Source organism: Barbus barbus (genome assembly GCF_936440315.1).
Source record: "Barbus barbus genome assembly, chromosome: 43".
NCBI classification, from domain to species: domain Eukaryota; kingdom Metazoa; phylum Chordata; class Actinopteri; order Cypriniformes; family Cyprinidae; genus Barbus; species Barbus barbus.
In genome coordinates, this window is record NC_136721.1 from 19,936,784 (window position 1) to 19,964,391 (window position 27,608).

Here is a 27,608-nt window from a genome sequence, read left to right on the forward strand (position 1 = left end):
AAAGCCAATGTGCCCATGTTGATTTGTGAAATATCTTGTATCTCATCTAATTTGTTTAATAAAAAAAATATGAACATTATCAAAATTCAGCTGAAAAATCTGAACAAAAACAACAGCAAAGTTTCATGAGCTTTAATGGTTGAAATGGGAATGGCCATCTGGGTTCTTGTTTTAATCAAAACTATGATGGTCTTTGCATGTGGGTCTGTAATTATAATGTTTTGTAAATTGTGCTTAGTGTCTAGTGGATTCCTATCAGATGCATACGATCTCAACCATACAAACAGAAAAATAAGTAGCAAAGTTCTTTAAGCAAAGTAAATTACACTTTACAGAAAAGTAGTGCAACCTATTATTATTAAACATTGTTACTCAAAGAGAAATGCTGCATACATCTAATTTTGCAGTTCATTGCCAATGTTATGAAGTCTACATCACACACTAAAAAGGCCAACCACATCTCTTTCAACATCTGTAGAAATCCTGTCAGGATGTCAGAAAATGTAACTACTTTATTAAACTTTAATGACATGTTACAGTCCTAATAAAATGGCAGTTTATTTAAAAAGGCCTAGCAAACCTTGAAAAGTTGCTTAAGTTCCAGTCAGCTTTCTATAATCATAGCAGGCTAAGTGGTAATCATTAAGGAAATGTGTCCTCGTTAAAACCGTTAAGCTACCAGTTTCATTCTGTCCAAATGACAAGTCCACAGATGCTCCATATTATCAAAACAAAAATTAATCAGTCAATTGACAAGCCTATATATTTCTCTTTTTCACCCAACTTTGTGTAGCGAGTTGTGGTGATTTAGTGAGTGAACGTGGATAGTTGTGAGTTAGTGAGAGAACGTGATTGTGAGTAGATGGATCCTGTAAAAGTCAGAGAGCTGGAGAAGTTTCTTCTCCATGGAACATATCCTCCTGGATGTTCCAAACAGGATAAGTTCATCATTAAAAGAAGAGCTGAAAGCTATATAGTGAAAGGCCTTAAAATTGCCATTTTAGTGGCACAAGTACAGCAAATAATTACCTTAGCCTTTGTCTATTCTATATCAGATGGCCTGCTTCACTATATATGTCGGAGGCGTAGGCGAGGTGAACATTTGGCCAAAGTGGTCACCTCACCAGAGGAGGCAAATTATGTTTTTGTTAGCCTCCATGCCAGTGATCAGGGGGGTCATTGTGGCATGGAAAAAACTCGAGATGCCATCAGCTCCAGATTCTACTGGCCTGGCATGGAAGAGGACATCCGCAAATGGGTGAGTTTTATTCTTGCCTACTTATTTGTGGCTCATTATTTTAAAGAAAAATCACTAAATCGCTAGAATGTACTTAACACGGAACATTAAATTTTGTAGATAGCCCAGGGCCCTGAATGCCAGGCTAGAAGATTGAAGGAGAAGAAGGCCTACATCCCGATAGAGGTGAGTATATCCAATGACAGTAGTGTTCCAAAATTTGACTAAATGCATGTTGTCCTTCTATACACCATATTTTTTTTCCCAGATCACAGAGCCTCTGGAACTGGTGGGAATGGATTTGGTTGGGAAATTGACTCCAACCAAGCAGGGGAATCAATACATTTGTGTTATGATTGATTATTTTACTAAGTGGACAGTCTAAAATCAAAATTGCAAGGGAAGTGTCTGACTGCATTTTAGATTTTTTCTATAAATTTGGAGCTCCAAAAAGGATTTTGACAGACCAAGGCAAAGAGTTTGTCAATAAGGTAACATCTTTTGTCACCTAATGTGCTCTGGTTCTTTAAAAAAAAAAGGTAATTCTCATTTTCAGTATACTGTACACTTATTTTCACAGACTAATTTTGACCTTTGTCAAAGGTTGGGTATTAAAAGGAACTTGTGCTGTCCATACCACCCACAAACCAATGGCCTTGTGGAGAAAATGAATGGAAGCATCCAAAGGTATAATGCTGACCTGGATTGTTTATAGCTGCATAACCTTAACAGATACTGTATAGTAACAAGGATAAAACAAATAATTACCTTTCAGAGTTCTAAAAAAGTTGGTGGGTTCAAATGCTGAGAGCTGGGACACACACCTGAAGGTAACCTTATTTGCACTTAGGACCAAAAAGCAGCTCACTACGCAGTTCTCTCCTTACTATCTCATGTTTGGCCGGGAGGCAAGATACCCTTCAGAAGTTCCTGATAACTATGAGGTGGGTTCTTAAATATCAGATACATCTACTGAATCTTTAACTGCTGATAAAACTAATATTAGGAATCTCTGTGTTTTATCTTTCAGGTAAATTATGAAATGGTGGAGAGAACAGTGACATCGGAAGCCTTGACTACTGGCCTCCAAGATCTGCCAAAAGTGCGCAAAGTGGTCTTGGAGAATGTAGAAAAGGTTAGAGAAAAGGTGAGGAAGAGGAAGGCTCTGCAGGGGGAGGAGGACAGATTTGAAGTTGGAGACAAAGTTTTCAAAGACAAAAATGTTCGAGAAGAACAGCGAAAGGGAGGAAAAATGGGAAGTGCCATGCTAGGCCCTTTTACAATAGTTAACATTGAAGGTAAAAGTGTGGACCTAGTTTCTGAAAAAGGAAAGGACATGCTGAAGGTAAATGTGGACCACCTTACCCGCTACATCGAGCCAGAGCCAAGGTTGCCGCACAAATGGCCTAAAACTGGCGCTACCATGCTCATTTCTGTTCAGTGTCCTCCTACATTCCCTGTAGAGCCTGAAGAGACCCCACCTACATGCCCTGAGCCTCAAGAGACCCCACCAACAGGCACGTCTCTGCAGCACTCTTATGTAAGTCCAATATATGCTATGTAAAGGGTTTCCCTGAAATTCTGCACTAAATAACATTAAAGTTTTCTTCTTGTTCCACACAGTCGCCAACTGATGCCTCAGAAAGGTGTACGTTTTTTTCTTTTCTTTTAATTTTTTTTACCTTTTAAAAGCTGATTAAATAAATGGAATTGTATATATTTTTTGTAGTGGTAGAGTCTATCTGGGCTGGGAAAAAACAGGGGGTTTTGTGGAGCAAGATGGGGCCCTACAAAAAAATTTCTAGAAATTTGAGGGATCATCTTGCACCTGGGAAGGAGCTAGAAACTGAGGTAAGTTATTGTGTTTCCTTATTACCCAATGGGTTTGTGTTGCTAGAAGTATACATAAAGATGACTACTAATGTGCTACTGTTTTTAGATAATAAATGCCTACCTCACCAGTTTGGTGTAACAGTACACCACAGTCTCCAAAAGAGGCTTTGTAGTAGACTCGTATCAAATGGCCTCCATGTGGCAAGGACTTCAAAAAGGACTGGGGAAGGTAAGCACCCTATACTGCTTTATTGACCATGTGGAAAGGTCTATATCTTGACAGTCACCTGCTTTATTGTAGCTGGATCCACTGGAAGGTTGTTTATCCAAAGGAAAAACGATCCCTCTACATAGACCCATTTGGGGCAAAGTCAGTGGATAGAGAAAAATGCAGAGATGTAACCTAGGTGAGTGCAGATAAGGTGTGCTTTTTTTGTTGTTATTTTTTTTTATTAGTGAGTTCATGTAAATTAATCACTTGCATGTAATTTATAGAGCCTTCGTTAGACAGAGGGGTGTCAATGCTTCACGGTGGACATGTGCCGCTTCAGATGGATGGCACATCTTGTGGGGCTTTGGTGTGCAAAGTAAGTTTAACTGCACATTTTGTACTTTTTCTCAGCTATATCCTTTTTATATTGTGAATAACACATTTTTTCTCCTAACAGATAAGCCTGCAATGTTTGAAACTAATGATCAGGGCATAATTGCTATAAGAATGGAAATAGGCAAAAGGCTCCTTACTATGACTGGTAAGTTTTATTTAAAAAAAAATTATTTACTTTTTTGCATTTGAATGCACAGCTATTTTGTACATTAATTCAACAATTACTTTCTTACACAGATGACCTGTCTCAGCTCTGTAGGGCTTGTGGCGCTCATTCTACCCATGAGCAGTGGGTAAGTTTAACCAAAAATGAGGATGTATCCACACAAGTCCAAATATGTAGACACTTTCCCTCAATAATGTTTTCTTCACCAGATTCAATGTAGCACATGCGACCTATGGTTTCACTGGAACTGTGTTGGCCAGCCTCCCATTGAGAAAGACTTTGTCCTGCTTGTGTGTAGTGTGTGTGTGTGTGTGTGTGTGTATTGTAAAGCTGTGAAAAGTGCTATAGAGGTATAATTTTAATTGTTTTTCACCTTTATTTATATAGCGCTTTATACAATGCTGATTGTGTCAAAGCAGCTTTACAGTGTCAACAGGAAAAACACACATCTGGAGCGAAGGACCTGAACCAGGAAGTTGGTCATCAGATAACACGGAAACCAGTTAAACCGTAACACCTAATAATAGTAACTCCTAGTAATTTAAAAAATAGGAGTCTAGACACTTTATTGTTTGTTATAACCAGATATAAAGTGTTATTTGATGAGTTGGACTTTGAATGTAAAAAATGCATTTAAAAATAATTGTTTAAGAATAATATGATAATCCTGAAGGATATATGGGCAAATTACAATCATATGGAACTTTATAAAACCTCCTTTTGATATCAGAGAAATCGCAATGTATTCATGTGGCAGTTAGTGGTGTGTCATTCAGTTTTATAAATTGAACAAAGATAATGTTAAACGCAGAGAGAGGGTCCTGATCTGAGGGGCTGATAGGGCTGAAGGCAGCAGCCGGTGTGCTGGAGATAACGCCATCATTTGGAGAATACAACAAACTTAAAGCGTTCAATGACGCACGTTTCTCATGATTCACAACGACCTGGAACAGGACGAGGTAACACTGCTTAAATATTTGCTCAGCGATGTCCATTTATGTTGATATGTAAAGTTAAAAGGCTCATTTTTAAACTTTAAATGATTGAAAATATATTTTGATACAAGTGTTAAATACTGGAGCATTTTGTCTTGGTACGTGACAGAAGGCCTAGCTGATTTATCTTATAATTGACCTTTTAGTATTATATTTGTAATTCCTTTAAAATAGAAAATACTGTTTTATATACAGTTATATATTATTAAATTTTTATTCTGTATATTTGTAACTTTATTGCCTATAAATTGCTTGTTTATATAATCTTATACAAACACTGGGTAACTAGACATATGAATGATATGACTTCTGTTTGAGGTTTATGTAATTTTACAACATATATGTAAAGGGTACATGTATACATATGTATACAACCTTTTTACAGTATACCAGAAAGCATATTATATATATATATTGCATAATTAAAACTTACAAACAAAATTATTTGATATATACGTTGAACATAAAAGAAGATTATATTTCTCATGTTAACATATAAGAAGATATTATAGATATTTTGAAGAATGTGGGTAACCGAACAGTTGCTGGTTCCCATTGACTTCCATATATGGAAAAATTAAAATACTATCAATGAAGTCAATGGAGACCAGAACATGTTTGGTTACCAACATTCTTCAAAACAGCTTCTTTTGTGTTCAACAGAAGAGAGAAATGGTTTGGAACAACTCGAGAGTGAGTAAATGATGACAGAATTTTCATTTTTGGATGAACTAGCCCTTTAATTCCTTCATGGCTTACTTTCAAACACCTAAGTTTTAAGCTGAGGGACAAGAACCAAGAACAATACATTTATGTAACGTAAGCACCTTCATTTAGGTGGATGATATTCATATAACATTATATTTATATTTTCACAGAAGACTTAAACTGCACCACATCCATGGATGAAAACATGCCTTCTCGTTTGTATTTTATCGGCAAGAAAGAAGATCTCGTTCAGGCCAAGAGAATGAATGTGACACTGGATGGAAGAGACGTTCTTATTATATATCATCAAAGAAATTTCTATGCAATGGACCTGCAGTGTTACCGTGAGTAGCATGAAAAGCATCTTTACTTATTTCTCTGCACTAGAGGGAGACAAAGTTTTAGCACTGTAATATTGCTGTTGCGAATGTGTGCCAAGTCCAATTCCAAAGGCAAAAGCCCAGAATCAAAAAGGCATTTGCTCGGGTCAGCTTAGTGCATATGTTTGCTAATGGAACTTTTTTTGTTGTTTTTTTTTGTGTGTTTTTTTTACAGATGCCGGCAGTAGTTTAGAGCCTGGAGATATTGAGGTAAAGCCATTTCTGCTGAAGCAGAACTCATTCAGTGATCCATAAATGCAATTGACACACTTTGCTACCTCTCATGTGAACTCGTGTGACCCCATTTAATGTTTCATGCACAGGAAATCAACAACAAGCTCTGTATTGTGTGCCCAAAGCACAAGTATAAGATCACTCTGGCAGAAGGTGAAGGGTTATACAAGGCCACCAACCCTGCAGAAGAAATCCCTACTCCGCGGTGGTATTCCAAAGGCATAAAGCAGAGAGTGCACAAAGTGACAGAAGTAGACGAAGACATCTTTGTGACGTTGTCCCACTGCCCCGGGTGGATTGAGTCAGACTATTATCAGACTGAGAAGGGCAGGGCAGAACTGAGGGAAGCACAGGAGTCGGAGGATGGAGAAGGAGACGTGAATGCAGATGAAGACGTTTAGTCTGGCAGCAACGGTGAGACGAGAGCTTCAGGGATCCTAAGGGAACTGCATATATTAAGATTGATGATTTCAGAGTCAGTCTGCATGAATAAAACTGCGATTTGACATCATGAATCAAAATAATATCATAGCCCTTTTTTGTGACCGTGCCAGGATTTCTCTACATCTCTATGATTCACAGTGATGCCTGTCTTTCAGCAAAAATAAAATCCTAAAATCGGAAAAAAAAATCTTAAAAATGTGCATTCTCAAAAATTATGTATATATAATTAAAAAAAAGTTCACTTATTTAAAATAAATAATTAAATTATGTAATATATAATATTATTATTTAAAGTAGTCATATTTTACATTCATGTATTTGGCAGATGCTTTTATTCAAAGCGACTTATGCTGCATTCAAGGTATACGTTTTTTCAAGCATACAAGTTTCAAGCAGTGAGCTCATATTGACATGTGTCTCCAATAATGTTTACTTCTGAATACATTTCCATTAAATAGTTGATTCTTGAGCAAACATTCAACTTGGCATTCAATTATTATTTCTTAGATGCAATATTCTGAAGAGAGACAGTGACCATCAACTTCAAGCATAGCAGAAAGAGTAAATGGAAAAGTGCCAGAAATTAGACAGTTGTGGCATACATCATATTTCATTTTCAGATTGCAAATCATTTGATTTGTTCGGCTCCTGTGTGCTGAGAAATCCATCAAAATTGTGTTCATATAGGAGAGCAAAATTATTTGATGAATGGAAAGTTCAAAAGTCGCATGTATTTAAAAAAGTTAAATAATAATTGTCTTTACTGCCACATTTGATCAATTTAATGTGTTTTTGCTGAATAGGAGTATTAATTTCTTTAAAAAAAATGTACTGACCCCAAACGTTTGATTGGTATTTATTAATTTGTCATGTACTAAGGTCCTAATCGGTTGATGTGATAATGTCTGACTGCAGTGTGCGGAGTATGTGAAATTTATTAAATGATCCAGAATTATTGATTATGAATCTATTTAGCTGAGAGCAGCATCTCAAAACGGTGCATGCTTGTTTAACCCTGGTTTATCTCTTACACTTGGAACAAAGCAAGGACAAAAAAATACATTGATAGGCATCTTGACTCAATGTGTAAACCAGATAGCCAGATATCTATTTATGTCTTCCCCAACTACACTTCAGGACGGAGTCGACTAGAAAAAAAGCTCCCAAAGCAACGGTACAGTTACTGTAATGTAATATCCTCCTTAAACATGGCCTGTTGTCATTTAATGGCTTTGAATGGACTGTTATTCTCCTTCACAATGAGGTATAATGTGTGGAGTTTGCGTAAGATCAGAAGTTAGACTTCCCTATAGAGTGGTTGTGAGCTCTGGGCCAAGAGTGTACACGAGGGGCACGTGATTGTGCATTAGAGTAGAAATAAGATTCTGCATGGCAGATGACCTACAGTAACCCATCCTTCCCTGTAAAAACAAATGTTCTGAATGGTACACCAACCAAGCAGCACCTAAAATAGCATATACACCTCTCAGCAGTGCTTATAAAAAGTGCCTGTTTTATTATTTATTTCAGCCTGTTGACAAACAGAAATAGTTTATTTTAGTCTGTAGAACAAAAAGGACTGGCAGGAGAAATCCTCCAATAACACAGTCATAAATCTTGAAAAATAATTCTTCTGATTCGCAAAAAAAAAAACCTAAAATTACCTAATTTGATGATGAGTACAAAAATATCAGGATATTTTTATTATTATTTGCCACTGAATTGAAAATAAAAAAGGAAATTGAGACTTTTTATCTCACAATTTTGACAAGTTTGCAAGAACAAAAAACTCAACTAAAGAATAAAAAAATCACATTTGACTTTTTTTATTATTATTATTTAATCCTATGGCAGAAACAAGTTTCCATATAATTCTAACCTTAAAATATAACATAATGTCTTCAGAATCACTCATACATATAAAAATCACCTGAGAAATTGAACAAATAGTTGTAATGGCTCAGAAGAAGACAGGAATCATGTCTTTACTGCAGTTTTTCTGGTGAGTATAACAGGGGACAACAAGACTTCTCCTTACAAATGGTTGTCAAAAGTGAAATTCCTAACAAATGCACATCATGTTTTGTGAGAAAGTATGACGTGACAGAGCAAAACAGCCACTGTGTTTGGAATCAACACCCCAAAATTAGTAAGAAACAAGTATTGGATTCCATTCAACAAATATTACACAGGGCAGCATAATGAGTCATAGGCCTACTATATTTGAAGTATATCCCACTAGGCCAGTAATACAAAATAACAACACTTCTATACTCATATCCTAGAATTCAGTAATCTTCCTGAGTATAATGATAAAAGCTTGTCTTTACATTAGACGATGGGTGCGGTATTATTTTAGACCTGTTATATGGATAAAAAGCTTGTTATGGTAGAATTAAAATAATCCTTTCAGTATAAAATAATCAGGACAGCATGACTGACAGAAATAAGGTGGAATGCGAGCTTTGATTCGCTACGGCTCAGGAGAAATGATGCTATATTGGTGATCTCAGAGGAGGATCTGAAGGGTGCTGAGGCTTTTTGATCTCAAACAAGGCAAATTAATATACGGTATACAAAACACTTGGCTAAAAATAGAAGTGTCAGAATTACTGAAGTAATAGTATGTTTATGAATGGCATGTTAGGATAGAATTGGTTTGAGTGCAAAGAATAATACCTAATTACCTAATGACAAACAACAAAAAAGCTTTTATTTCTTGCAGATTAGGTTATTGGGTCAAATGCTATTTTTAAACAGCATTTTCAGCGTCAATACATTGCCTCAAGCAGATCGACTCTAAATTTACTACACCTTTGTACTACACCAATGGCTCACTATAGGGGGCCTCAGTTAATGAAAGATGTTTTAAAAGATTAAAAGGAAAATCATCGTTGCAAACAAACCAAATGTATTTTTTCCACTATTCAGAGATACCTACTCGTTTCTACATCTATATATAATTTCCGTTTAATTATTATTATTAATAACAATAATAATAATATAATAATTGTGTATGTATATATATATATATATATATATATATATATATATACATACACATACACACACACACACACACACACACAGAGTGTGTTTCTTTATTTTTAAAGAAAAATACTTTTATTCAGCAAGGATGTACCTATTAAATTGATCAAAAGTGGCAGTAAAGACATTCACAATTCACATTTATTTTTTCAAATAAATGCTAACTTTCTATTGATCAAAGAATCCTGAAAAAAATGTATACTGGTTTTCACAAAATTATTATGTTTTCAAAAACTGTTTTCAACATTGATAAAAAATATTTCCACCAAATCAGCATATTAGAATGATTTCTGAAGGATCATGTGACACTGAAGACTGGTAATGAAGTAATGGCTGCTGAAAATTCAGCTTTACCATCACAGGAATAAATTACATTTGAAAATATATTAAAATAGAAAACTATTATTTGAAATTCTAATAATATTTCACAATGTTACTGTTTTTTTACTGCATTTTTGATTGAATAAATGCAGCCTTGATGAGACTTTTTTTCAAAAACATTAAGTCTACATATTTTATATTAAATAATACTGTATTACCTTGGCAGACAGTCTGAATGAAAACAGCAACCTCCAGCTTAAGTAATGCACAAATAAAGTCTAATCAATGTTTATTTGTTTATATCATGTAATAACTGCCTATTATTACCACTGCAACCTTTTATTAGAGGATCAGTGCCTTGAAAGCCCGTAATATAGAGAGGTACTAGTTGTATGGGTCAGTACACGCGTCCCACGCTCGTCATGCAGTGGTGTCAGTATGCAGCATGTCTAATTAGTGGTGCTTGTGAAATAGCAAAGCATAAATATCACACCCAAGGGCCTCTGGGTGCCCCCAGGGGCCCCTGCCATGTCTTAGCGCTGGCATGGCAGTGGGCTCTTTTGACTTTGGCTAGGGTACCGATGGAGGCTCCCAGGGGCCCAAAGCTGATGTGTTTTGCATCAGCGAGCGCCATATTCTTGAGAAAATCTGTCTGTGTAGTTGGTTTTGCTGTTGATTGAGCTTGCAGTGAGACTGTATTTTTATTTGTTGGGAATAACAGTCAAAGACTCTCTTAAATCACGTATTAATGACTGAAAGTGCCTTTGGTTTGAACAGACAAGACAGCAGAGGCACAGCACTAACACGACCAGCCTGTGTGCGGTGTGGACAGCAAGTGTCCACGTCCCTCCGATCGTTTGCTGAGTCAGGAGGCACCCACTCGCGCTGCTCTTTTTTGTTTTCCTCTATGTTCTTATCTCATTGACCCATGAGCTTTGACGTTATGCTCAAGTGACGTCTGATTTCAGGGCTCAGATCGAGCCATGCGTCCCTGGAAGCGCCGGATCCCTGTTTTCGGTGGAGTATGAACTTGCTTTCTCTAGCGCAGGATCTACTGGATCGTTTCTGCCTGGATGTGTGTTTACAGTCGGATCCTTGCGCACCTGACACTCTTTCACTTTGCCAGCGAGTGTTTAATGAATGAACCGTTCGCTTTTTCGTTCTGCTGAGGGATTGTACTGTGTCCGACCTTCATTGCGGAAAACAGCCGGAGACTGATGTGAAAGCCCGCCGCTGAAGTACGTGCTCCCCGAGCCTTGATCCAGTGGACGGTTGTTGTGATCATGTAAGTCTGCATATGATTCTTGCTTTGCCATGACCAAAGCCCCAATAGCGCAAAATTTACAGTTATGCTACAGTACCATGACAAAAATATCAATGCACTAACTGTTACTGGGCATTGACACACTGACATTTGCACGCATGCAGGCTGCGTGTGCAATAGTAATAATAATAACAACAACAATATATGTATATGTGTGTGCGTATATATATATATATATATATATATATATATATATATATATATATATATATATATATATATATATAATAGACAAATGCTATGATAATATGTATACACACAAATATTGCATTATAACATGTATTGCATAAAAATGTACAATACTAGTAATTAGCACATAACTACAAAATTATATAGAGAGTTAACAGTCCAAAATGGCATAATAATGCATAGGGCTCTTAAATGCGAATGTCTTTGTATTTTGTCCTGGGCCCTGCAAAAAAAAAAAAAAAAAATTATATATATAATTTTACCATAGAAATGTATTGTCTTATTTACTATGTCCTAAATTTTAAAATTAAATAAAAAAAAAATTCATAATTTTATATATATATAATATATATATATATATAAATAATTCATATACAGTATATATATATATATATATATATATACAGTATATGGTATTCATATATAATATACTGTATAGATTTGTCTGCTGTGGTTGCTAGAAAATCACAGTAAAATACTGCCTGTATATTTTTTCAATGATAACTGTGTATTTCATTAAGTGATATAATGTTAATATACAAAACTACTTGAACTAACAAAAAACTGAATTGCGAAGATAATTCATTGTTTTTACTTACAAAAAAAGCACAAATTTGACAGTATTTTACTGTAAAATTACACATTACGCAGTGTTGAACCAGTTACAGTACTTCACTGTATATGGAATAGTAACTTACAGTTAAGCAATTAACAGGTTTTGAACTGTTGCATTTTTTAAAATGTTCTTTTTTCCATTTTTACTGTGTAGAGAGAGTTGAGGATTTTGTGTAAATGCTGTGAGCTGGGATTGCTTATATAAAGACAACTGATTGGATTGTAATTGTAAACCGCTAAAGGCTTTTCTATGTCTCACAGGTCTGTCCACATAGTGGCCCTGGGTAGCGAGTGTCCTGGAGGCGTCGGGCCTGGGGACGAGACGACCGGCCCGGGACAGATCCAAGGTGGCTTGTTGTGGAGTTACCTAGGCCACGGAGCTCGGGAATTGGATCCAAACTCGGTGACGCCATCGAGGCATCCCTTGAATCCTGCGTTTATAGAGTACCAGTCTAGAGTGTTCGGGGATGTCAGAGTGATGGTGCGGGATTGTCCCAGTTGGGTGAGTAACAGAGTGAATGAGAGATGGATGATGGGATTCTAAAGCAGGATTAGGGTTTCTGCAGACTCTGGGAAGGGAGTTGTTTCCGCCTGATTGGAGGACTAAGAGGAATTTAGCTATGGCAGTGATATCCATAAGCTGATTGGTGGAACAGATGCTGAGCTACTGAGATATACCCTCTTAAACAACACAGGTTAAAACCTTTGTTTTAATCGTAGGACCTTTTGGACAGCGACTGGGCGAGTGTGCGGAGCGTTCTGGAGCAGGCTGACATCGTGGTCATTAAGTACTCGGTCAACGACAAACTGGCATTTCAGCAGGTCCGAAACGTCTACGCCCCAAGACTTCGCCCTCTTCTTCGACACTGGGGTGTTCCTGTGATTCTGGTAGCCGTGGGGGCGAGGCTAAATGGTGAGATGCGATTGGCTGTTTCAGTTTTGCATCTGTTTAGAGTTCATTTGAGGTATTTTTCTCCATTACAAAGTTTTAAAGAAAAATAAATGACTGTCAGCCTTTTGTAGTGCAGACTTGCGAGATAATGGCCTTAATGGAAACAATTGAACTAAACCCTGGTTAAAAATTGCCTGATGGTTTTGCTTATGGAATGTGTGCTTAAGTACTGTAAGCAGAGCAAATAATGTCAAGTACTAATGATAATTAGGATTATGCATTATTTAATCTTAATTACCTCATGTCAATCAAGGCATTAGACCGTAAAATTGACTTTTAAACTTTCCTGAAATGACAAAGAGCAACATTCACGTAATTGAAATAAATTAAACATATGGAACTGTGGTGTTGAACTGGTTAACCTTAACAGATCTTCAAAAGCAACACAGCATATGAGAAGCTCCTGACTTCAAGGAAAAAGAAGTCTGATCGAGCCGAGATTTGGAGGTCTTTTGATGTGCTGATTTGCGCCGTGAGCGTTTGTTGAATATGCTCATAGGTAAACATTTATAGACTCAAAGCACTTAGACCACAGATTTGGCTCCATTCGCTATAAAAGCGGCAGCTCTGTGCTCACAGTGTGACCTTTGAGATGTATAATTTATCAAGATGTGATTCCATCCAGCTACAACGTTTATCCCTGAAGGATAATGAAGGAGAAACGAACACGATGGGTTTGTTAGAGAATGGCGAACGTGAATGTGTTTTTAAATTGCTGAAAAATTTAGCTAAATTCTTAGGGGGTATCTCAAATTAAAAATTTATGTCAAAGGGAGTCAGCTGGCAAAATACTGGGAATCCCTGCTGTATACTGTAAATCCCTGCATTCAGTCACTTGGAAATGTAATATGGCACAAACAGTGTAGAATGAGTTATTCAAAGTTTAATGGAATAGTCTACTCAAATGTAATATTCTGTCATCATTTACTCAACTTCATGTCGTTCCAAACCTGCATTACTGTCTGTAGTTACCTTTACAGTACATACATTCAAATAATTAGTTTATAATCGGACTGATGTCTCAGTTGGACTGAAAAGCCATTTCATTCAACCTGATTGAGCTAGATCTGAATTAAATTTTGATTGAAAGAGGTAAAATAATCCTGTAATAATTCTACCAACATTATGCATGTAAACGTTTGAATCTTTTCTCAAATGGATTCAAAAGTACCTCGCACAGTGCTATGACTCGCATGTTAACATCTGGTTTAACATATCAAACTTTCAGAATCTGAAATCAAAACAAAACATAAAAATACCTTGTGGAAGACAAAAGGAGATGTCATTGAAAAATACAATGAAAGTCAGTGGGCTCCAATGGATATCTTATTTTGAGTTCTACAGAAGAAAAAAAAAGACATACATATTTTAAATAACATGAGGGTGAGTAAATAATGACAGAATTTAAATTTTTGGCTGAACGACCCCTTTAGGATATACACTAAAGGGTCTGTTTATTTCTAATACTCCTAAGTATAAGCAATAGTGCTGTTCATGCTAATGAGTTTGTGTCATGAGAATTGTGCTGTATTTCCTGTTGCTTTGCCGTGGAGAGACCTGAGGCAAAATGAGAGTGTAAACATGGTCAAAACATGTTCACACATACTCATACGGTACATCTTTTTCCATTTCTCCGGGCATTTTCTTTTATTGGCTACAGTGATTCATACCTCTTCCTGCCCGTGCCCTCTTCACGGCTCTTTCTCCACTCTTCCATTCTCACTCCATATATCTCTCTCTCCATTTAGCTGTCTTTTCTTGCTATCATTTTACGTGCTCTTCTGTTCCCTGAGGCATTCGCCCTACTGGCCGGGCCAGCACCTCCTAACACACACACACACACACACACACACATTGTTTTTATCCAGCTAACCCTGCTCTCTCATTCTGTCACTGCCACTCTCTCTCTACCCGTCCACACACACACACGGACGGGTAGATGTTTAAATTTACGCTGGTATAAACTTGAGCTGGCATGCGTTGTTACGTAATAAAGGCTCAGATTTTGTTGCTCCATATGTCAGCCTGTTGACATCTCTCTGAATGTTATGAACTCTCTGTCAGTATGAGTCATGCTTTATTTGGCCCCTTGCTCTAGAAATGTCATTTGTATCTGTATCAGTAATACATTTGCATATGCATATACACTTAACAATTGGCATGTGTGGTTCCATGGAAGCTTTCCATTGCACAAAAGGTTCCTTAAAGTAGAAAAAAAGGTCTTGAAATGATTAAAATATTGTTTACACTAAGAAAAATATGGCTCTTTTAAGAACTGTTCACTGGATGGATCAATGGATCTTCTATGGTATCACTGTGAAAAATGCCTTTTTAAGAGTGCATCACATTTTTATTGTTTCCGTCTGTCATCCTCCACAGATGAAGGCCCGCCGTGCACATGTCCTCTGTGTGCATCCGACTGGAGCAGCTGTGTGCCCCACAGTGAGGGGCTCCAGCTGTCCAGGGACCTGGGGGCCACTTACCTGGAGCTGCCCTCTCTAAACAACTTTTTTGTGGGTCGTTACTTTGGCAGTGTGGTAAGTGTCTCTTTTTCTCTTAATCATTGTTAAGAAGTCTCATAAGTATGCAGAAGAACTGTACTTGTAGTTTAGCTGTTCCGGGCTGGTAACCATAAGGTTGGAGGTTCAAGTCCGGTAAGGGGTAATTTATAAACTCCACGCCTCGGGTGAAATATAAAACCCATCCATCACCACTGAGACCTTGAGCCCTGGTCGCTCCTGGGAGTGTTTAATAAGTGTACTGTAAGTCATTTTGGATAAAAGCGTCTGCTAAATGGCTAATTAGAATTTCAATTTTCATAGCGTTTAAGCTCTCTTGACAGTATCTATCACATGCAATATGGAGACTTTATTTTCTCATCCTTAAGCTGAAACACAAGCATAAAACATGTTTACAGAAATGTTCTTACATTGGAAGTCTATGGGGCAAGGCATTCTGGAAGGATCCCTTAAAGTGTTAAATTAGTGGTAGATGAATAAAATATGGGGACAAAATATCCAATATTGGTCAATATCCATATATATCAGCCGATAACCAGTATGGTTTAGGTGTACTAATGCTACTAATTAAGATGTGCACAAATTTGCTGAATTAAAATCAACACTTTTTTTACACAATGTTTTTTTAGTCTTTTTCTCATGATCTCAGCTCAATTTTCTTATGATCTTGGCATAATAAATTATATTCTTGTGATTTTGATTTCATTTTTTCATGGCCTTCACATAACAAAAAGATTGTTTTCTTGTGATCTCGACTTTGTTTTCACATGATCTTCACATTACAAAAAGTTTTTTTGGTCACACTTTACATTAGGTGGCCTTAACTGCTATGTATTTACATCAAAAAAATAAGTACAATGTACTTATTGTGGTCATATTGTATTGTAAAACACTTTTGCTGCTATTGAGGGGGGATACGGGTAAGGTTAGGGACAGGTTTGGTGGTATGGGTAGGTTTAAGGGTGGGTTAAGGTGTAATTATAAATGTAAGTAGAGAAATTAATTACAGATGTAACTACATATAGGTATTTTTTTAAATATAAGTACAATGTAAAAACATGTATATGTACACATGTATGTACACAATAAGTGCATTGTATGACATGATTAATTTAAATGTAAGTACGTAGTAGTTAAGGCCACCTAATATAAAGTGGGACCGTTTTTTTTTTTTTTTTGCCCTAAAGACACAATTTTGACACATTATTTCTAACTAGCTGCAAATATTCCGCCATGTTTGGTGTTGGTGTGATTTGTGGTGTACTCGGATGTTATTTACACGCTTGCCTTTGAATCTTCTTCACACAGCTGGAATACTTCATGATTCAGTGTCTGAAGCAGAAAGCCAAAGAACGGCCGGACAAACGGCGAGGTCACAGGTTTAACGAGCCCCGTCCTCCTCATTTGGACCAGCCAGGTTAGTGGCCGATGAGATTTTCCCTCATTATTATGTCAATGATGTGTCTAGTGTAGTAGACCTCCCAAAAATATCCTCATGCATCTTTTGACTTTTCCGCTTCCCTTCAAACCTGTCTAATTTTGGCTAATCTCACTAATAATAACTTGCAATTTGCCGGGCATCTTATCTTAATCTCTGCAAAGCAGTCGGGCTGCAAAATATGCACAAAATGGCAATATTCATCAGCAAATGAGTCAATGAACTCGTCTGCCATTTAGATAAAAGGATTGTCTGCTAAAGGCTAGAAGGATTCTGCTCAAGATGAGCGCTGCTTTGTGCATATACACAAAGACATGACACTTAGAACGAGAAGCCAAAGCTTTCTGTAGTTTGTTGGTGTGGCTCCAGCACCACTTAGGCTCTTTTTATAGAGCACAGTCCATAAAATATGAAGGGTATTGAATGCTGGAAAACCGTTGGTGTGGCCTCAAATGAATGGTTATGGAGTGCATAAAGTACAGCAGTAATACACGAGAAATATGTCTATAATACAGACATGATGAATAAACAACATTGTTTGTTGTGCTTGTTCTATTTCTTTTTAACGCCTGCCGTTAATGTGGCCTTCCCATAATCTTCCTTGTTTGGGATTTGCTTTCATGTCATTTTCTCGTTGCTCCCGTCTTATTACTGTATCCCTTACTCATCCCATCTCCTCTGCTTTGCTTGTCTCATCATTCTCTTTCTCCACCTTGTTCCCTTCACACTAAAAAATCCTTACCCACCATCCTCCTCTGCTTAGCTCACCTTGATTCTCCCTTTCTCTTACCTATTTCTTTTATCTTCCTCTTCTTCACGTCCTTTTGTGCTTCCAGAAGTTCTTTAACATTCCCTGCAGGAAACAATAATCACAGATTAGATCTTTTTAATATCACAGTTGTTTCTCCTAGACAGCATCGAAATGAAATAGAACACATGCAAGGACGCATACTTTGAAAATACTATACTATATACTAATCCCATACTATGATCTGGGATTTGAGAATATTTAAATTCTAATTGGAATGTAAGGAAGTATCACTTTCATTTATAACTAGAAATGCATAAATGTTTGAAAAAAAATAAAATTATATGGAATCCAAACAGTTAAATTAATAATTGTATTCACCAAGGATGCATTAAATTAATCAAGTGTCAATCAAAACATTAAATAAATAAATGTTATTTAAAAAAATGCTGCGCTTTTGAACTTTCATTAATTAAAGAATCCTGAAACCAATATATCTCCATTTCCACAATTATGTATTAAGAAGCACAGCTGTTTTCAACATTGATAACAAGAAATGTTTATAATGTCCATATAAATGTTTCAAAACTGATTTCTGTAGGTTCATGTGACACTGAAGACTGGAGTAATGCTTCTGAAAATTCAGTTTTGCCATCATAGGAATAAATTCCATTTTAAAATATATTCAAATAGAAAACATTTATTTTAATTTGCAATAATATTTTACATTATTACTGGTTCTTAAGTCTAAATTTTAACTCACGTTTCACTTTATTCATTTGATAGCTCTGTATTCTTACTCCATGTCAACAGTTGTCTAATTTTTTGACTATTCAAAGGTATTTTAGAAGACATCTCAGCTTTGAAGTTGATACTTGATTGAAACATAACTCCGACCCACATTTAGTCTCCTGAGCTATAAAGATCAACATCTGAGCAATAAAGCTGTCTTTTAACATCCCATCCTTGTCTTTCAGCGCGCCTTCCCCCAGTGAGAGTGGAGGAGTCCTCCTTCTCTCAGGACTTGCAGTGGCTCCTCGAACGCGGCGTTCAGTTCGCAGATGTGGCTTTCTACGCCGGGGACTCTGGGAAGGAGCTGGGCTGGGCGCACGCGTCCGTTCTGTGTGCTGTCAGCCCATACTTCAGACAGCTGCTGGTGGGACGGCAGGCCTGGGAAAGGCCCGTTTCACGCTGCACCTGCAGGGACAGAGACGGCCCCAACTCACTTTTGTCCACCTGGGATGGAGGCATAGATGATCTACCTAGAGCAGACGGACACCCTCCTGGACACCTTTCACGGCTGGTTGTGAAGGACCCGTTGCTCTGTTTATCCTTGTGGGAGACGTTAATGTTTCTTTACAGAGGTGAGAGAGAACGTGCTCTGCTTGCGATATTACGGCTGATGTTGTTCAAGGCAACTGCTTTTTGGATAAAGGGCACAATATATTGACGTTTATGGCTTTTTTTCAATAAGAAAGAAAAATCAGATGACAACTTTAGTAACTCTGTTTCTTTTAGACAAAAATTAGATTAAACAGAGAGCAAATGGAGACCTTTACTTACACAAAATAATTTATTTATTTTATTTTTTAATTGCTGAGAACCTGATTCTCGAGCTGTGAATAATTATATAATACATTTTAATATTTTAAATACATTTTAAGTATTTATTTTCTTTACTGATAACCTAATTCTCTTGAGCTATGAAAGAAGACACTACCCAATCATATAAAACATTAATATTTTAAATAAATGTTGAATATTTATTTGTATGTTATTTTATTTACTGGGAACCTAATTCTCTTGAGCTATGAAAAAACTCATAGCTCAAGAGAATTAATCATTAATCATATAACAAGTTTTAATATTATAAATACATTTAAAATATTTATTTAATATAAAAAATATTTTATAATGCTAGTAATCATATAAAACTATTCTTAATATATTTTATTTTATCTTATTTATTTAACTGAAAATCCAATTCTCCTGAGCTATGAAAGAGCACATTTCCTCTAGGTAGAGCTTCTTTTATTGCTGGTGTGCCGGCAGCATTTCTTTTTCCATGAAGAATCCTGTCACAACCATAAATATGAAGCGAGATTAGCATTATTGAAGGAAACAGTTTGAAAATGCTTCCTCAGTTCTGCTGGTTTAGGCGTCTCAATTGAGTTACGGTTGAAATTTTTCTCTCCTATTCACTGCCTTATCTCTTCAGCTCTGCAATTGTGTTTTCTTTTATGTTTGAAAAGAAGGATTTTCATAGGACGGTTTCATAATTAAAATCGCTTTAGTTTGGAGGCTGTTTGGCTGTGTCGAAGGCCTGGCTGATTTATGGTTTTCTACATGTGCATGTATGATGGTAGTCCACTCTATGGGACCCTGGAGCTGTGGAGCTGATTGCCATGCATGGAGGACAGAGAGATCTGTGTGTGTGCTTGTTTTTCTGTTTAAGAATGTGTGTGTGTGTGTGAGAGAGAGAGAGAGACTGTATATGCAAATTAGCCAACATGAGAGAAAAAACTGAATATATGATATACAATATTTGTGCCCATATAAAACTATGCCCCTATAAAATTATGGTTATGGTAAGAGCTGAATTTCACAAAACCTCTCAGTAACAAGTCATGTTATATTTTACCACAAAATCAAAAGAAAGAATTAAAGAATTATGTTTTGCTAAAATAAAAAGTAAATAAAAAAAAAAAAATCATAGTTTACCCCAAAATAAACAAATAAAAAAATAATAATTGTTTTGCTTAAATAAAATGTTGACTGTTTTTGGAACATTAAGATCTATCTATCTAGAAATTCTAGAAAAGAAATTCTCCTTATGGTATACCATAATGCAATAAATAGGTATCATTTAAATTGTAAAATATGTATATTTTATCATAGTATTTGTAACTGCCTTTATTTTATACTGATTTAAAATGAATTGTATTATAGTAATTTACAGTGCCGAATCTAAATAAAAAAAAATTAAATCCTACAGACGCCTTACAGTAATTATTGCGCTCAGTAATTTTTTGTTTATATTGCAAGCTATATGACAAACATCTCTTCTTACTATATACACATTATTGCATACAATAATACTGACACCTAGTGGTTTGAAAGCAGCATCATGCAAATTTTTCAGTTACTGATGCTGCTATTGAAATGCGGTATTCAAATCAGCCATGTTTAATTTATTCTGTACCTTATAATAAGGGGGTTACCACGATAAAGCAAGTAGTATTCAGATGGTTATGTGATCTCAACACGGTGGCCCATGTAAAATGGAACAGCATTTTATGCAAACAATACATTTCTTTAGATTTTGGGGTGAAGTGTGTCCTGAACATGCTTTTGTGACATTCACCCAAGTACACAATTGTGATTCTATGCTTGTATTAGCCCGCCACAACATTCCTCATAAACCGGGAATATTACCTCCCGTTCCCCATTCTTTGGGACCTCTGATGCAAAATGGAGGCTGGAAGGATGGACATGCATCTCAATCAGGTGTTCAGATGAGGCTTTAACAGTCCAGGAAACAGGAATGGATATTATAGACTCATTTATCAGAGTGAGGCCATGCTCAGAAGGTGAGAAGGTGAGCCCCATACTGATTAGATCATCTCACCCTGCAGCTGATATATAGTGTGATTTTTCCAGAGGCCATTTTCCTCCTGTGAACCAAGGGCAGTCGTTACATTAACGGAAATGATGCATGGAAACTCATTGTGCGTGGTTTCTTTCGGATCAAATCCTGCTCGGGTAGTGTCTAGACAGATTTACGAATGAGGCCGAGTTAATATTAAATCAGCTCAACCGTGACGGATGAACATTTTTATGTGACAGAACAGTGGAAACTATGTCTTTACTATGAAATAACACCAGTTAAATATTGGTTTTATTTTCTTAGCTGTCACCAAGAATACTTGATTTTTGTGGAAAACAGCTGTTCCACCACCTTTTTTGTGGCTTTGTATCCTGGTATAGTTAATGGAGAAGAGAAAACTGAAAAAAGGCTCACATAACTTTTTGAAGTTGTAACTGAATCCACCAGCCCTGTGCACCGGGTTCTTTATTGGAATTGATGGTTCCATGAAGAACCTTTAACATTCATGGAATCTTTCACAAAAGTTTATTTAGATTTTTAAGATGTTCTTCACATGGCTCTTTTAAAGGAATAGTTCACCCAAAAACGAAAATTCTGTCGTTTATTACTCACCCTCATGTTGTTCATTTTCAGAACCCAAATTAAGATATTCTTGATGAAATCTGCGAGCTTTCTGATCCTCCATAGACAGCAATGCAACTGACACGTTCAAGACCCAGAAAGGTAGTAAGGACATCATTAAACTAGTCCATGTGGCATCAGCGGTTCAACCTTAATTTTATTAAGCTACGAAGATACTTTTTGTGTGCAAAGAATACAAAAATAATGACTTTATTCAACTATTTCTTCTCTTCGGTGTCAGTCTCGACACGCATTGTGCATTCCTCTGCTTGTAAACAAGGTGCAGCATATTCTACGTCAGAACGCCAGCTCCTTGCGTCGTGGTACTCTCGTGAACACGCAGCGAAGACTGACATGGAAGAGAAGAAATTCTTGAATAAATTTGTTATTTTTGTTTTTTCGTTGCGCACAAAAGGTATTCATTACGGCTGAATTACTGATGTCTCATGGACTATTTTAGCAATGTCCTTACTACCTTTCTGGGCCTTGAATGTGTCAGTTGCGTTGCTGTCTATGCAGAGTCAGAATGCTCTCGGATTTCATCAAAAATATCTTAATTTGTGTTCCGAAGATGAACAAATGTCTTACGGGTTTGGAACATGAAGGCAAGTAATTAATGACAATTTTATTTTTTGGGTGAACTATCCCTTTAAGAACTGTACACCGAATGGTTCTTCTATGGCATCGATTTGAAAATTCCCTTTTGAAATCTTTATTTTTAAGAGTGTACCTCCACTGAGAGGTTGAACTGTTGGTTAAACTCCAGCAGATCTGAGCAGCCAGTGTAAAAGGTCGAGATTTATTCCGCGGTCAGCCGGACAGCCAGTTAATGCATGTGTGAGCAGGATACGTTCATGGGTCAGTGCGTGCTGGTGATGTGTATTTTTTTCACAGGGGCCTGGGAATGGGAATATCTGGAGGAAGCCATTGCTGAAAAACTGAAGAACCCTTTGGCTGTAGCCCAGCTGATGGACAGGATACGCTCATTCGTTGGGAGAGAAAAGGTATCTATCTGACAGACAGGAGGCGCTCTGATTATAGAACTGGACTGTGCATAGTTTTTTCTAATGATTTGCATGGCTGACCTGATTTCTCAATTCTAAATACTTACAGTATTAACAGTATTCATCGCCTCAGATTGTGTACTGCAGTGTTGATTTGTTCTGGTTGCAGGCCCCCAGGGACACACCCACACCCCGCTCTCAACAAGGTCCTTTGACATTGGGAAGTCTCTTCAATTCCCCTCTATACTCTGATGTCATCTTCATGGTGCAAGGCAAGAGTCAATGCTAACCCTGCATGTGCATGGACATGTACACATACATGCACACACAATGGTGCATTGATTCAGAGTGCTCAAAGGTGGAAAGTACAAGGGAGGGGCTTGTGTTTGAGTCAGAGCTCCTCTGTAATGCTTGACTCCATGGGTGTACGTGTGTTTTAAGAGGTCAGCTGTCCGTCTGCTTGCAGGAAGCGTGCTGCCAGCGCACAGAGCCGTGCTTGTGGCCCGCTGTGATGTTATGGCTGCCATGTTCAGTGGGAAATACGCAGAAGCACGAAGTCGTGTGGTGCCAATACATGGAGTCTCGTCTGATACCTTTCTAGCTTTCCTGGAGTACCTCTACACTGACACCTGCTGTCCAGGTGAGAGTGTGGTTTTCAAGGATTTTAAAGCAGTAGTGTCCAAACCTGTTCCTGGAGGGACACTATCCACCAGAGCCTAGTTTTAACCCTAATTAAACACACCTGGACCAGCTAATCAAGGTCTTCCAGCTTACTAGAAACTTCCAGGCAAGTGTATTGGAGCTGGTTGGCAGTGTTGCCAAGTCTGTGGTTTTCCCACAGAATTGGGCTACTTTAACCATGTTGCTGCAGGTTGTTTTTCATGTCCGTGGGTTTAAGCGACCACAATAACATGATATTTAGCCCATAAAATGCTGATTGGTCAATAAAGTGTTTCAGGCGTGCTAAAATAAACTATATCAGGGGTCACCAAGCTTGTTCCTGGAGGGGCCGATGTCCTGCAGAGTTTAGCACCAACCCTAATCAAACACACCTGCACCAGCTAATCAAGGTTTTTCTTGGTATGCTTGAAACTTCAAGGCAGGTGTGTTGAGGCAAGTTGGAGCTAAACTCTCCAGCCCTCCAGCACCAAGTGTGGTGACCCCTGCACTATATGATTCAGAGAATTTAACCTACCTACAATTTGAGAGAGAATTACCCAGTCTGAGTATCAAATAATGTACAGTATTTGAAAAATAATGTTTTTTGAACATTAAAACATGTCAACATATTCTGTTACACCAAATACACAAAATAATGATCTTTAAAAAAGCATCATATGACCCCTTTTAGCATATATTTGAAATAGAAATATTTTGTAACGTTGTAAATTTCTTATTTACTTTTGATCAGTATAATGTTTTCCAATAAAAAAAAATTAATAAACAAATGTGATCTTATTGACTCCAAACATTTAAATGGTAGTGTAAGTTCTTAATTATTTTATCTGATTAGGCAATAATATTAATATTTACAATATGAAGTGAGAATAAAAGGGTTCTTGTGTATGATGTGCAATGGCCTTTTATATTCACTGTATTGTGCAACATAATCCATATGTTTCAATCACAATGCCATGTAGTGATTTAGGTTGTATTTATCATTAAACAATGAAGGAAGGTTTAGTATGTCAGATTGTTTCACTTATTCTGTCAATCAATTTGATGGATGCCACCCCGCTCATATCAAGGACATTAAACAACACGGTTGAGAGAATAGACGCAAATAGAGACTGAGCTTGATTGACAGAGGGTGAGTATGAACTGAGGTTGATGGAGAGGGAAACAGGAGGTGATTGACAGTGCTGTGTGTCTGTGTGTTCAGTCAGTGTGCTGCAGGCCATGGCCGTGCTCGTCTGCGCAGAGATGTACCAGGTGAAACGGCTGCAGCACCTGTGTGAGGTGTGTGTCTGCGCGTATCTTCAGGGTATGCCCAGTCGAGAGCTAGCGTCTACGGGCATCAGTGTGATTCGCTTACTGAAGAGAGCAAAGGTGAGTCTTTACATCTCTATATCAACAGGGATGTGTTTGATAAAGGTGTCACTTCTTTGCTTTGAGTGCTTTGGACTCATAATATCACTATATTTTCACTACTAACACAGTTAACATATTTATACCGTGTATTGCCTATTTTTTAATAATAGTATTTGAACCAGTAAGCAAAGATATGTTTTAAAAATTTGAGGTTGGTAAGATCTTATGCTCATCAATGCTGAATTAATTTGATCAAATATACTGTAAAAAAAAAACAGTAATATTGTACAATATTATTAAAATACCTGTTTTCTGCTTTAATATATATTTAAAAAAAATCCTTTTGATGGCAAAGCTGAATTTTCAGCATCATTACTCCGGTCTTAAGTGTCACATGATCCTTCAGAAATCATACTATTAGCTGATTTGCTGCTTAAGAAACATTTTTCATTATTATCAATGTTAAAAACAGTTGTGCAGCTTAATATTTTTGTGGAAACCGTGACACAACCCCCCCCCCCCCCCCCCATTTTTTAATAACAAAAGTTTTGTCTAAAGATTGTCTAAGATTATTGTTATTTTAGCATTATTTATATACTATCATTGTATTTATTAATATTTTTAATTCTCTGTTATTTTTATATTTTTGTTTTAATTTGTTTCATTTTTATTAGTTTTGTAATGTAGTTTTGTCATTTTTATGTGCTTTTGATGTTTTTTCCCTATTATTTATATTTATTTACGTTTTAGTTATACTTCAGCTGAAAATAATTTCAGGTAGTTGCCAAAGTAATTTCTAATTGTCATTCAAGTTTTTCATCTATTATTTATAAATTGTTCAATAAACGAAAATTATTTTTGGATCGTTTTAGTTAACAATAACAACACTGTTTACACATTTGATCAACTGTATTACGTCATAGGGTTTTTCCATGCATACCAAAAATTTGCTAAAAAATAGTATTAGTAAAGTAGTATACTATCCCGAAATACCATCTGTGATACGTCCAACTTGTTTAATAGTCTCTAACATTCTATCTGATCTTATGTTCAATCTCTATCTCTCTCGTCAGTGTCACAATGCTGACCAGCTCTATGTCTGGCTCCTCCATTTCATTGCCAATAACTACCTGATCTTCAGCCACAAGCCTGACTTCCTGGAGCTATCAGGTGAGCCGTCCGCTTGACCACCCGTAAAGGATGTTCAAGTGCATTAGAACACATGCACATACTGTGACAAAAGCCAGATCCCAACGCTCTGAGAGCACTTCTAACAGCTGCTGCTGCACACAAACCCATGCAAATCACTACCCGCTTCTGTCAAAGCTTCATTATGAAACACTGAGAGCAGCTGTAAGGTCACTTTTGAAACAAATGAATCAACGTCACACCTAATTAGTATGTCCTGCCCTTCCACATGCACTCTTTTATGAATAAATAAAAGAGTGTCGCCTCGCAAATGGTGTATTTGTGAGTCAATGAATGGAACGAGCAAACTTTGACAGGAAAATATTTTATTTTCAGGTTTTTTAAAGATTTCTTTTTTTAAAAAACATTCAATGGGGAAACAAATAGAGACAATTACATTATTTTAATTGAAGAACAAGGTGGACGATAATTAAATGCACTGCCGTTCAGCAGGAGGGAATGTTGTAGCAATATTTTCCTGTGATGCTTTTTTTGACAGACGAGGAACGTGAGCAGGTGGAGCGACTGCGCTGGCCCTCCAGAGGTTACCTACAGGAGCTCAGCGAGTACCAGCAACGCAGACGGCAGATCCGTAAGTCTCGCTGCAGCGTCATGTGACCCCTTCTTGACGCCCTGCAGACCGGAAAGGAGGGCGAAAAACAGAGGACGCAAATTGGAGATTCATTTAAATACAGGATGAAAGAGACCTTTGTTTGACTCCTGGGTTGACGGTGGATTCTGATGTACTGTATTCACACAAACTTTGACCTCTGACCCTGTGATATAAAGCAGACAGCTGTGAATTCTCATTGGTGGATCCTATGCACCGATGCTCCTCTATGTGGATAATGCTATCGAACGATTACGCCCGATTGGTGCAATAAACTCCCGCTGCGAAGGATTAATCCCAAAGTATTAAACAGGGTAGGGTCGATCTTATACTCTCTCCAGAGATATGTTATTCTCATGGTCAGCCATGTTATGTCATGGTGAGATTTATTTGTTTTTGAATTCAGTGGTTACTCCGGCAATATGACTTGAATAAATTTCAAATATTTATTTTTTTTCCCCCATGAGATTAATTTGAATTTGATGCAAATATTTTTGTAACATGTACATCTGAGATTTTTATTTCAACTAATAACGTACAAAGTACGCATCCAGCATGTGGATCGCCTCTTAGTGCAGTTGGTATGGTCGACGTAGAGCCGATTCTGGCTGTCTTTAGTCTAGTCCAGTTATATTGACCCTCATCTCATGCTGAATAAAGACATTTTAGAAGGATGCTTGTTTGTTCTATGAGTCTGTGGCTTTAATCTTAACCATACAAAGTCATACAATGTAGCATACTATTGTTTGTAGTATTCATTATTACATAATGCCTACTGTTTAATATGTA

At 37.0% G+C, this 27,608-nt stretch overlaps 2 protein-coding genes across 5 annotated transcripts; both read left to right on the forward strand.

Annotated features, from left to right (window-relative positions):
• The first annotated feature begins 3,174 nt into the window (after window positions 1-3,174).
• Window positions 3,175-11,046, forward strand: LOC306862636 (Rieske domain-containing protein-like). 4 transcript variants are annotated; one of them, XM_079405545.1, is made up of 9 exons: window positions 3,175-3,299; window positions 3,372-3,477; window positions 3,566-3,657; window positions 3,739-3,822; window positions 3,915-3,970; window positions 4,053-4,802; window positions 5,717-5,890; window positions 6,102-6,136; window positions 6,250-6,811. In XM_079405545.1, the coding sequence occupies exons 6-9, from the start codon at window positions 4,757-4,759 to the stop codon at window positions 6,559-6,561; spliced, it is 567 nt and encodes a 188-aa protein (XP_079261671.1). In that variant the 5' UTR covers window positions 3,175-3,299; window positions 3,372-3,477; window positions 3,566-3,657; window positions 3,739-3,822; window positions 3,915-3,970; window positions 4,053-4,756; the 3' UTR covers window positions 6,562-6,811. The 4 variants fall into 4 exon arrangements, with proteins under 4 accessions (XP_079261671.1, XP_079261670.1, XP_079261673.1 ...); XM_079405544.1 differs by having other exon boundaries at window positions 3,177-3,477; XM_079405547.1 differs by lacking the exons at window positions 3,175-3,299; window positions 3,372-3,477; window positions 3,566-3,657; window positions 3,739-3,822; window positions 3,915-3,970 and adding an exon at window positions 10,942-11,046 and having other exon boundaries at window positions 4,659-4,802; window positions 6,250-6,574.
• Window positions 10,767-27,494, forward strand: LOC306862635 (rho-related BTB domain-containing protein 3-like). Its single transcript, XM_079405543.1, has 12 exons — window positions 10,767-11,258; window positions 12,363-12,603; window positions 12,822-13,014; window positions 15,433-15,590; window positions 16,881-16,989; window positions 18,736-19,122; window positions 22,881-22,990; window positions 23,160-23,262; window positions 23,457-23,630; window positions 24,873-25,039; window positions 26,095-26,191; window positions 26,709-27,494. Coding segments are annotated over exons 1-12 (1,860 nt in total). The 5' UTR covers window positions 10,767-11,256; the 3' UTR covers window positions 26,828-27,494.
• Window positions 27,495-27,608: the final 114 nt, after the last annotated feature.